The 12,745-nt window shown below is 43.0% G+C and overlaps 2 protein-coding genes across 2 annotated transcripts in view; one reads left to right on the forward strand and one right to left on the reverse strand.

Annotated features, from left to right (window-relative positions):
- LOC136576196 (protein mono-ADP-ribosyltransferase PARP14-like) overlaps positions 1-12,745 on the reverse strand; it is a 913,674-nt gene that overhangs the window by 510,541 nt on the left and 390,388 nt on the right. The window lies entirely within an intron of this gene.
- Positions 7,169-12,745, forward strand: part of LOC136577386 (protein mono-ADP-ribosyltransferase PARP14-like) — a 69,235-nt gene continuing 63,658 nt past the window's right edge. The window contains exon 1 of the mRNA XM_066577294.1: positions 7,169-9,131. Within this exon, the coding sequence (XP_066433391.1) occupies positions 7,169-9,131 (1,963 nt within the window). The remainder of the gene's footprint in view (positions 9,132-12,745) is intronic.

Here is a 12,745-nt window from a genome sequence, read left to right on the forward strand (position 1 = left end):
TAGGCTAGGGAGTGGGGGCCGTCAGGAAAAGTGGTGCTTAAATAGCTCATAGCCACACCTCCTAATGGGTTGGCCCCTTCACGGTAGCCAGTCATATTTAACCAGGAAGTAAATAGAGACCATGTGAGATGGTCTCACGCTGATCTCAGTTGTCGAGCCTCATGTGGTGCAGAGTGTAAGCTCTCGCCTACGACCTGAAGGTTTGCAAGTTCGATCCCCGCATGAGTCAGGTAGCCGGCTCAAGGTCGACCCAGCCCTCCATCCTTCCGAGGTCGGCAAAACGAGAACCCAGCTTGGTGGGGGGTAATAAACAATAACTACCCGAAAGCGCTGCCTAACAAGTTGGCGCCATACAAATGCCATGATTTGATTTGATTTGATTTTATGCAAGCGTGGAAGGCCGAATGATAGCAGCCCTCCATCTAAACGGACATATGTTACACTAACCTACTTGTCGATCAGTGTATATGATTGTCAATAAGATGTTAGGTGCGCTATGTGATCGTAGAAGCGCGCCAGAGAGGCGTTGTTATTCCGCTAACGTCACATCGTTGTAGGTGCGCCGACGTGATGACGTATGTACGTCTGGCGTCACGGCGCTCTTAGTCTCGGAAACTCCGGAGAGACTAGTATTAAGATGCGCCGGCGTCACGACGTGAAGCGTCCAACGTCAGCGCGTTACCTATCACCAGGACAACTGAGTAAACAGCTTACTTCCTAGCATCGCTCACCGCGATGACGTATAAGGGGGCGGTGATATGCGATGCCGGGATATGACCCGGGTCTATGACCCTCCGCCTTGGAGCAGATGAAGAAGGTGGTTTAAGCCAATCCGAGGGCATATATCGATCCCCTATTGATGGTGGGATATAGTCATGTCTGAGAACATCAAAGCCGCTGTTCAGGTTGACATTGATATGGGACAGCCTATTGATGTTGTATTAACAATTCTAAGAGAATCTCAATTATGTTTTGGGTCATTTGTTGTAGATGATAGAGACTCTCATACGGAATCTACTTTATTAGTCACCTTAATATCACATAGATTTAAAGGGAAACTTGGCCAAATTATTAGATTAGATCAGATGAAAGTAAACCTGATAATATAAATGCGTTTTGTAAATTATTTCATTGTCAGGACCGTTCGTCCTAGGGAATAATGGCCAAGGGAAGGTAAGTAAATCTTTCAAAGCAAGGTGACCCAGGCTATCAGAGGGTGGAGGAAGTTGACAGATACTTGATGTTTCCCTATAAGAAGCAGTTGAACAAAAGTTGTTCATTTAGTCCTGACGGTTGGAGGGTCTCGCAGCGATATATCCATCCTGCCTCTTTTTGAAGAAGCAGGGAATCCATGTCTCCTCTTCTTCCGTCCGGTCTTACCAATTCCATACCCTGGAATTTTAAGCAGTTTGGGTCGCCCCCATGTTGTTGCCAAACATGGGTGGCTACCGATGTAACTTCATTCCTTTCTACATTGCCGATATGTGCGAGGATTCTGCGGCGAAATTGTTGACGAGTTTTCCCTATGTATTGCATTTGGCATTTGCAGGTGATGAGGTAAACCACATTCATGCTGGTACAGTTGATAAAGTCTCGTATTGAGTACTCTCTTCCTGTTTTTGTTGATTTGAAAGCATCTCCTTTTTGAATAAACTTACATGCTAAGCATTTAGAGCAGGTGAAGGTGCCCCTTGGGATAGAACGGGATAACCAATCACCCTGTGGTTTTGAAGGTTTTAGAAAACTTTTCACTAGATGGTCTCTGATGTTTCTGCCGCGTCGGTAGGTTATTTTTGGGTAGGGTGGAATAAAGGTTTGTATATCTTGGTCATTCCGAAGAATGTCCCAATATGATCTTAAAATATTGAGAACCCTTTTCTGCCCTGTATCGAATGTACCGACAATGCGCATCTCTTTTGTGTTTTCACGTTTTTTCGGAACTAATAGTTCATTCCTTTTACAGGCACGCGCGTGTTCTTCTGCTTGCTTGAGGACTTGCGTTGGGTATCCTCTTTTTTGGAACCTATCTCTTAGTTTCTGACATTCCATATTGAATGTTTCATCTTCCGAGCAGTTCCGCCTTATTCTGAGATACTGCCCTTTGGGGATGCCTTTTCTGAGGGGCTCAGGATGGAAGCTGTTCCAGGACAGCAAGCTATTTGTTACCGTTATTTTCCGATACAAACTAGAGGAAAGTTTACCATCCGGTTGAACCTCGACAGATATGTCCAAAAAGGTCATAGACGATCTACTGATTTCTGCTGTGAATCGTAGATTTATGTCATTATTATTCAACCAATTCACAAATTCATGGAATCCGGGTTTTGTCCCAGTCCACAGAATCAGTATATCGTCTATGTATCTGATCCAGGTCAAGATGTTTTTTGACCATTCCAGATTTTCAGTGGAGAACACGCATTTCTCTTCCCACCAGCCCAGGAGCAAATTTGCGTAAGTTGGGGCACATGACGTCCCCATCGCGGTGCCCCTGAGCTGGTGGAAAAACTTTCTGTCAAACAGAAAATAATTGTGTGAAAGAATGAAATTCAAAAGCTGTAATATGAATTCATTCTGTGCCTGATAGTGAATACCTCGTTGGGATAGGAAATGCGCTATAGCTCGTAAACCCACTTCGTGAGGGATCGAGCTATAAAGAGCCTCGACATCTAAGCTCGCCAACCACGTATCGGGACTTACCGAAATCCCTTCCAGTTGACGTAGGACGTCCATCGTGTCCTGTGCAAAAGAGGGTAGTGCAGAGACAAATGGTCTCAATACACGATCCACAAAAATGCTAGCATTTTGGGTAAGATTGTTAATGCCGGACACGATTGGACGTCCTTTTAAGGGACTGGTCCCTTTGTGAATTTTGGGTAGGGTATAGAAAGTCGCTATTCTGGGACTTGTTGGTGTCATAAACTTGAGTTCAGATTCGCTGATACACTTCGATTCTTTGGCGGCACATAAGATTTTATTAAGTGCTGTCTGGAAGATGAGTGTAGGGTCTTCCCTAAGTATTGCGTATGTGGTTCGATCGTCAAGGAGATCCATACACATTTGTATGTATTTGTCCTTGTCAAGTAGAACCACATTTCCGCCTTTATCAGACGGCTTGATAACAATATTCTCGTTGTTTTCCAAGGTCTTTAAAGCCGATTTCTCAGATCGTGTCATATTTGGAGGTTTTTTGTGTTCAGATTTGATCTTCCTGAGATCCCTAGTAACTAGTTTCTCAAAAAGATCCAACTCCGAGCAATTGATAGCTGGTGGATTGGATTTATTCTTGGGTTTGCAGTCTGTACATGCTACGGGCCTTATCATTTCATCTTCTAGACTCTGGAGGTCTCTGATTGCCGGAATATCAGCAATAGGTACTCCAAGATCGTTTGCCAGCTTACGATCCTGGAGGGAGAAATACTTCTTCCAGCGTAACTTCCTCACGAAGAGGGAGATGTCCTTTGTCCAGACGAACGGCTCATAACGGGTCGTCGGGACAAAGGACAGCCCCCTCTCCAGAACGGCAATCTCATGCTTAGTGAGTGTATGTGTTGATAGGTTGACAATTTTCATTTTGTCATCTGATGACATATCACTCCTTGCTTGCTGAGGTGGCTCGAGCATGTTTGGAATTGTCAGTAATTCGTTTGTTGTTCTCGGCGTCCCCTCAAAAAATCTGCGTGATGGGAAAATCCTGAGGGTGTTGTTGATTAGAACGCGCTCGCCCTCTACCGCGTCCACGGGTTCTACCGCGTCCGTGGTTAGGTCGGGGGTGATTACCTGTATATACTAGTCTAGATCCTTCGCTATCAGATTGCTCCGCTTCCGATGAACTGGGTTCAGTTTCAGAACATCTGTTTCCCCCAAAATAGGCTCCGTTTTCCCGAAAATCGGCAAGATCGCGCAAGAAGAGGGAATGTTTCCTATCTTTTATATGCTGGGTATATTTGGCGATATTTTCCTGTAAGTTTTTTTCCAAGGTAGGGTATTCTGGATCTGCTAATAGTGTTTTGGATTTTTCTATCAGCTCATCCAGTCGTTTTTGATCTTTGATGAGGGTATTTTTTTCTTCCTCAATCAAAAGCTTTATCAGCCTGAGCGATGATTCTGTCGCTTCTACCTCCCATTTTTTAAGGAACTCAGGGTTTCGACAGCGAACCGGGGGTAGTACAGGGTTCCTCAAGCCCCTTGGTACTATCCTATGCTCCTCATATTTAGATAATCCTTGTATTTCCCACCAGCAGCGGATGTATTCCCTATATACCTTAGTTAACTCTTTAAAGACCGTCCGAATTGAGATGTTTGTCAAGTTCGAAGTATAACCCTCCTCGGAGAAAACTGAATTTGCCTCAGTCAACCACTCTGTAGTACAAATATTCCGCGAGAGAAAGCCTGCCATTAATATTAATTAAATTCTATTCACAGAGAGGGCAGCACAAGTCAACTGAAAGTTTGAAAAAGCCCTATTCACAGACGTGACTTGGTTAAAAGTAATAAATTTTATTAAGTTTTATCTAAAAAAACACGATTGGGCACAACAAAGGACACAACACAAAATCTAAGTTGTAATGGAAAGGCGTTAACCCACCAAATAGTGGATAGAGAAATGATTGGTGGGTTTCAAAATTACAACTTGGTATTACTTCTGATACTCCGTATTTCTTAATGTCGCACGTCACATAGGAATACAGTCTGCATGGGGGCTGTTCATGGATTTCCCAAAAACCGGAACCCCAATTAGATATCTGTAGTTTTATTAATATAATGACAGAATTCGACCAGAGATACTCAGGTTGCGGAAAGGTGATGTTCAACCTGAGGAAGTGAATATCTCTGTCAAAAATACTGCCTAGTGGGCTGAAAAGTTTTTAACAGCTCAAAAGGACAGTATGTCAAGGAAATTGATTTTAGTCAATTTTTATTCCTTATAGCCAGTACTCCTACTCATGGCGACAATGTTTGAGCAGAAACTTTCAGATTGCAAGAAAGTGATATTCAACCTAAGAAGATAGTTATCTCTGTCAGAGCTTGTTGCCTAGTGAGCTGAGACTTGTGAACGGCTCAAAAGGACAGTGTGTCAGAGATTTTAATTTTGTCAATGTTTTTTACTCATTATAAACAGTACTCCCACTCTACGCGTTTCACCACTGAGTGTACGTGGATCCTCAGGAGACTTAGTACTTAGAGAGTAATAATAACAACAATAATGTTTACAGAGTTATGATGGTAACCAATTAGGGTATCACTCCATAGATAGAGTATCACTAAAATATTTAATCCTCAATCAGGAAATGAGCTCTTAGCGTTCAATTTGAGCTAGTAGGGTTTAACCTCGGTGAGGGGATAGATAAAGATTGTAGGTACAAGGTTCATTTCTTTCAAATGTTAAACCCTTCTTCTCTATCAATCCTACTTTCAATAGTCCCATGCCAGGTGTAATGGTCAATAGGATCTCCTTACAATGAGAGTAGGGATAAAGAGTACTACATGCATGAGATTACTGGGTTTGGAATTTTGGTCTGGAGGTAATAACTCTAACAGATCCAAATCCCCTATAATTGAGTGAAGGAGGTTTCAAGTCCTAAAGTCCTTAACTACTCATGCAAATACAAGCAATGAGGCCGTTAGCATAGCAGAACAAGGAGTCAATCCTCCCTAGGTACAGAGGAGTATTTTTCCCTACACCCTCCTTTCTTTTTTCTATCTTTTTTCCCCCTTTTCCTCTCTCCCAGTAAGCTCAAGGTTACTGCATGGACAGCAATCCCTACAGAAAGATAGAGTGCTCAAGAGGTCAGAGCATGACATAGGTTAGTTCCCATCGCCTTGATGGTAGGCTAGGGAGTGGGGGCCGTCAGGAAAAGTGGTGCTTAAATAGCTCATAGCCACACCTCCTAATGGGTTGGCCCCTTCACGGTAGCCAGTCATATTTAACCAGGAAGTAAATAGAGACCATGTGAGATGGTCTCACGCTGATCTCAGTTGTCGAGCCTCATGTGGTGCAGAGTGTAAGCTCTCGCCTACGACCTGAAGGTTTGCAAGTTCGATCCCCGCATGAGTCAGGTAGCCGGCTCAAGGTCGACCCAGCCCTCCATCCTTCCGAGGTCGGCAAAACGAGAACCCAGCTTGGTGGGGGGTAATAAACAATAACTACCCGAAAGCGCTGCCTAACAAGTTGGCGCCATACAAATGCCATGATTTGATTTGATTTGATTTTATGCAAGCGTGGAAGGCCGAATGATAGCAGCCCTCCATCTAAACGGACATATGTTACACTAACCTACTTGTCGATCAGTGTATATGATTGTCAATAAGATGTTAGGTGCGCTATGTGATCGTAGAAGCGCGCCAGAGAGGCGTTGTTATTCCGCTAACGTCACATCGTTGTAGGTGCGCCGACGTGATGACGTATGTACGTCTGGCGTCACGGCGCTCCTAGTCTCGGAAACTCCGGAGAGACTAGTATTAAGATGCGCCGGCGTCACGACGTGAAGCGTCCAACGTCAGCGCGTTACCTATCACCAGGACAACTGAGTAAACAGCTTACTTCCTAGCATCGCTCACCGCGATGACGTATAAGGGGGCGGTGATATGCGATGCCGGGATATGACCCGGGTCTATGACCCTCCGCCTTGGAGCAGATGAAGAAGGTGGTTTAAGCCAATCCGAGGGCATATATCGATCCCCTATTGATGGTGGGATATAGTCATGTCTGAGAACATCAAAGCCGCTGTTCAGGTTGACATTGATATGGGACAGCCTATTGATGTTGTATTAACAATTCTAAGAGAATCTCAATTATGTTTTGGGTCATTTGTTGTAGATGATAGAGACTCTCATACGGAATCTACTTTATTAGTCACCTTAATATCACATAGATTTAAAGGGAAACTTGGCCAAATTATTAGATTAGATCAGATGAAAGTAAACCTGATAATATAAATGCGTTTTGTAAATTATTTCATTGTCAGGACCGTTCGTCCTAGGGAATAATGGCCAAGGGAAGGTAAGTAAATCTTTCAAAGCAAGGTGACCCAGGCTATCAGAGGGTGGAGGAAGTTGACAGATACTTGATGTTTCCCTATAAGAAGCAGTTGAACAAAAGTTGTTCATTTAGTCCTGACGGTTGGAGGGGACGCCGAGAACAACAAACGAATTACTGACAATTCCAAACATGCTCGAGCCACCTCAGCAAGCAAGGAGTGATATGTCATCAGATGACAAAATGAAAATTGTCAACCTATCAACACATACACTCACTAAGCATGAGATTGCCGTTCTGGAGAGGGGGCTGTCCTTTGTCCCGACGACCCGTTATGAGCCGTTCGTCTGGACAAAGGACATCTCCCTCTTCGTGAGGAAGTTACGCTGGAAGAAGTATTTCTCCCTCCAGGATCGTAAGCTGGCAAACGATCTTGGAGTACCTATTGCTGATATTCCGGCAATCAGAGACCTCCAGAGTCTAGAAGATGAAATGATAAGGCCCGTAGCATGTACAGACTGCAAACCCAAGAATAAATCCAATCCACCAGCTATCAATTGCTCGGAGTTGGATCTTTTTGAGAAACTAGTTACTAGGGATCTCAGGAAGATCAAATCTGAACACAAAAAACCTCCAAATATGACACGATCTGAGAAATCGGCTTTAAAGACCTTGGAAAACAACGAGAATATTGTTATCAAGCCGTCTGATAAAGGCGGAAATGTGGTTCTACTTGACAAGGACAAATACATACAAATGTGTATGGATCTCCTTGACGATCGAACCACATACGCAATACTTAGGGAAGACCCTACACTCATCTTCCAGACAGCACTTAATAAAATCTTATGTGCCGCCAAAGAATCGAAGTGTATCAGCGAATCTGAACTCAAGTTTATGACACCAACAAGTCCCAGAATAGCGACTTTCTATACCCTACCCAAAATTCACAAAGGGACCAGTCCCTTAAAAGGACGTCCAATCGTGTCCGGCATTAACAATCTTACCCAAAATGCTAGCATTTTTGTGGATCGTGTATTGAGACCATTTGTCTCTGCACTACCCTCTTTTGCACAGGACACGATGGACGTCCTACGTCAACTGGAAGGGATTTCGGTAAGTCCCGATACGTGGTTGGCGAGCTTAGATGTCGAGGCTCTTTATAGCTCGATCCCTCACGAAGTGGGTTTACGAGCTATAGCGCATTTCCTATCCCAACGAGGTATTCACTATCAGGCACAGAATGAATTCATATTACAGCTTTTGAATTTCATTCTTTCACACAATTATTTTCTGTTTGACAGAAAGTTTTTCCACCAGCTCAGGGGCACCGCGATGGGGACGTCATGTGCCCCAACTTACGCAAATTTGCTCCTGGGCTGGTGGGAAGAGAAATGCGTGTTCTCCACTGAAAATCTGGAATGGTCAAAAAACATCTTGACCTGGATCAGATACATAGACGATATACTGATTCTGTGGACTGGGACAAAACCCGGATTCCATGAATTTGTGAATTGGTTGAATAATAATGACATAAATCTACGATTCACAGCAGAAATCAGTAGATCGTCTATGACCTTTTTGGACATATCTGTCGAGGTTCAACCGGATGGTAAACTTTCCTCTAGTTTGTATCGGAAAATAACGGCAACAAATAGCTTGCTGTCCTGGAACAGCTTCCATCCTGAGCCCCTCAGAAAAGGCATCCCCAAAGGGCAGTATCTCAGAATAAGGCGGAACTGCTCGGAAGATGAAACATTCAATATGGAATGTCAGAAACTAAGAGATAGGTTCCAAAAAAGAGGATACCCAACGCAAGTCCTCAAGCAAGCAGAAGAACACGCGCGTGCCTGTAAAAGGAATGAACTATTAGTTCCGAAAAAACGTGAAAACACAAAAGAGATGCGCATTGTCGGTACATTCGATACAGGGCAGAAAAGGGTTCTCAATATTTTAAGATCATATTGGGACATTCTTCGGAATGACCAAGATATACAAACCTTTATTCCACCCTACCCAAAAATAACCTACCGACGCGGCAGAAACATCAGAGACCATCTAGTGAAAAGTTTTCTAAAACCTTCAAAACCACAGGGTGATTGGTTATCCCGTTCTATCCCAAGGGGCACCTTCACCTGCTCTAAATGCTTAGCATGTAAGTTTATTCAAAAAGGAGATGCTTTCAAATCAACAAAAACAGGAAGAGAGTACTCAATACGAGACTTTATCAACTGTACCAGCATGAATGTGGTTTACCTCATCACCTGCAAATGCCAAATGCAATACATAGGGAAAACTCGTCAACAATTTCGCCGCAGAATCCTCGCACATATCGGCAACGTAGAAAGGAATGAAGTTACATCGGTAGCCACCCATGTTTGGCAACAACATGGGGGCGACCCAAACTGCTTAAAATTCCAGGGTATGGAATTGGTAAGACCGGACGGAAGAAGAGGAGACATGGATTCCCTGCTTCTTCAAAAAGAGGCAGGATGGATATATCGCTGCGAGACCCTCCAACCGTCAGGACTAAATGAACAACTTTTGTTCAACTGCTTCTTATAGGGAAACATCAAGTATCTGTCAACTTCCTCCACCCTCTGATAGCCTGGGTCACCTTGCTTTGAAAGATTTACTTACCTTCCCTTGGCCATTATTCCCTAGGACGAACGGTCCTGACAATGAAATAATTTACAAAACGCATTTATATTATCAGGTTTACTTTCATCTGATCTAATCTAATAATTTGGCCAAGTTTCCCTTTAAATCTATGTGATATTAAGGTGACTAATAAAGTAGATTCCGTATGAGAGTCTCTATCATCTACAACAAATGACCCAAAACATAATTGAGATTCTCTTAGAATTGTTAATACAACATCAATAGGCTGTCCCATATCAATGTCAACCTGAACAGCGGCTTTGATGTTCTCAGACATGACTATATCCCACCATCAATAGGGGATCGATATATGCCCTCGGATTGGCTTAAACCACCTTCTTCATCTGCTCCAAGGCGGAGGGTCATAGACCCGGGTCATATCCCGGCATCGCATATCACCGCCCCCTTATACGTCATCGCGGTGAGCGATGCTAGGAAGTAAGCTGTTTACTCAGTTGTCCTGGTGATAGGTAACGCGCTGACGTTGGACGCTTCACGTCGTGACGCCGGCGCATCTTAATACTAGTCTCTCCGGAGTTTCCGAGACTAGGAGCGCCGTGACGCCAGACGTACATACGTCATCACGTCGGCGCACCTACAACGATGTGACGTTAGCGGAATAACAACGCCTCTCTGGCGCGCTTCTACGATCACATAGCGCACCTAACATCTTATTGACAATCATATACACTGATCGACAAGTAGGTTAGTGTAACATATGTCCGTTTAGATGGAGGGCTGCTATCATTCGGCCTTCCACGCTTGCATAAAATCAAATCAAATCAAATCATGGCATTTGTATGGCGCCAACTTGTTAGGCAGCGCTTTCGGGTAGTTATTGTTTATTACCCCCCACCAAGCTGGGTTCTCGTTTTGCCGACCTCGGAAGGATGGAGGGCTGGGTCGACCTTGAGCCGGCTACCTGACTCATGCGGGGATCAAACTTGCAAACCTTCAGGTCGTAGGCGAGAGCTTACACTCTGCACCACATGAGGCTCGACAACTGAGATCAGCGTGAGACCATCTCACATGGTCTCTATTTACTTCCTGGTTAAATATGACTGGCTACCGTGAAGGGGCCAACCCATTAGGAGGTGTGGCTATGAGCTATTTAAGCACCACTTTTCCTGACGGCCCCCACTCCCTAGCCTACCATCAAGGCGATGGGAACTAACCTATGTCATGCTCTGACCTCTTGAGCACTCTATCTTTCTGTAGGGATTGCTGTCCATGCAGTAACCTTGAGCTTACTGGGAGAGAGGAAAAGGGGGAAAAAAGATAGAAAAAAGAAAGGAGGGTGTAGGGAAAAATACTCCTCTGTACCTAGGGAGGATTGACTCCTTGTCCTGCTATGCTAACGGCCTCATTGCTTGTATTTGCATGAGTAGTTAAGGACTTTAGGACTTGAAACCTCCTTCACTCAATTATAGGGGATTTGGATCTGTTAGAGTTATTACCTCCAGACCAAAATTCCAAACCCAGTAATCTCATGCATGTAGTACTCTTTATCCCTACTCTCATTGTAAGGAGATCCTATTGACCATTACACCTGGCATGGGACTATTGAAAGTAGGATTGATAGAGAAGAAGGGTTTAACATTTGAAAGAAATGAACCTTGTACCTACAATCTTTATCTATCCCCTCACCGAGGTTAAACCCTACTAGCTCAAATTGAACGCTAAGAGCTCATTTCCTGATTGAGGATTAAATATTTTAGTGATACTCTATCTATGGAGTGATACCCTAATTGGTTACCATCATAACTCTGTAAACATTATTGTTGTTATTATTACTCTCTAAGTACTAAGTCTCCTGAGGATCCACGTACACTCAGTGGTGAAACGCGTAGAGTGGGAGTACTGTTTATAATGAGTAAAAAACATTGACAAAATTAAAATCTCTGACACACTGTCCTTTTGAGCCGTTCACAAGTCTCAGCTCACTAGGCAACAAGCTCTGACAGAGATAACTATCTTCTTAGGTTGAATATCACTTTCTTGCAATCTGAAAGTTTCTGCTCAAACATTGTCGCCATGAGTAGGAGTACTGGCTATAAGGAATAAAAATTGACTAAAATCAATTTCCTTGACATACTGTCCTTTTGAGCTGTTAAAAACTTTTCAGCCCACTAGGCAGTATTTTTGACAGAGATATTCACTTCCTCAGGTTGAACATCACCTTTCCGCAACCTGAGTATCTCTGGTCGAATTCTGTCATTATATTAATAAAACTACAGATATCTAATTGGGGTTCCGGTTTTTGGGAAATCCATGAACAGCCCCCATGCAGACTGTATTCCTATGTGACGTGCGACATTAAGAAATACGGAGTATCAGAAGTAATACCAAGTTGTAATTTTGAAACCCACCAATCATTTCTCTATCCACTATTTGGTGGGTTAACGCCTTTCCATTACAACTTAGATTTTGTGTTGTGTCCTTTGTTGTGCCCAATCGTGTTTTTTTAGATAAAACTTAATAAAATTTATTACTTTTAACCAAGTCACGTCTGTGAATAGGGCTTTTTTAAAAAAACATTGGCCCATTTTGCTTAACGATCCTGTTTTAAAACCCGTTTTAGAAGTTGAACCCAGATTAATTTTCAGGAAGAACAAAACACTACAGAACATCATCGCACCCTCAAAGGCAGAATTGAAAGATAAAAATAGAAATATAAAAAGTTCCCTTACGAAAAATAGATCAGAAAAAGGAGTTTTTAGATGTAATAAAACTAGATGCAAATGTTGCATGCATATACAACAAAAGAGAGATAGTTTCAAACTAAAAATAGAAGATAAAGATATTATAGTGCAGTATAAAAATAGATTAAGCTGTGATAGCACATATATTGTATATCTGCTAGAATGTGAATGCGGGTTAAAATACATCGGAAGAACAAAAAATGCCATCCGTGCCAGATTGGCTAATCATAAATATAACATCAAACGAGGATACACAAAACACAGTGTATCTAGGCATTTTTCTGAACAACACAAATGCCAATCGAGAACATTGAAAATTACACCAATAGAGCAGATAACAAGCAAATCAATGAATGAGCTAAAACGGAAAGAAATGTTTTGGATATACAAACTCCAAACCCTGCAA

This window comes from Eleutherodactylus coqui, chromosome 8, assembly GCF_035609145.1.
Source record: "Eleutherodactylus coqui strain aEleCoq1 chromosome 8, aEleCoq1.hap1, whole genome shotgun sequence".
Classification (NCBI taxonomy): Eukaryota; Metazoa; Chordata; class Amphibia; order Anura; family Eleutherodactylidae; genus Eleutherodactylus; species Eleutherodactylus coqui.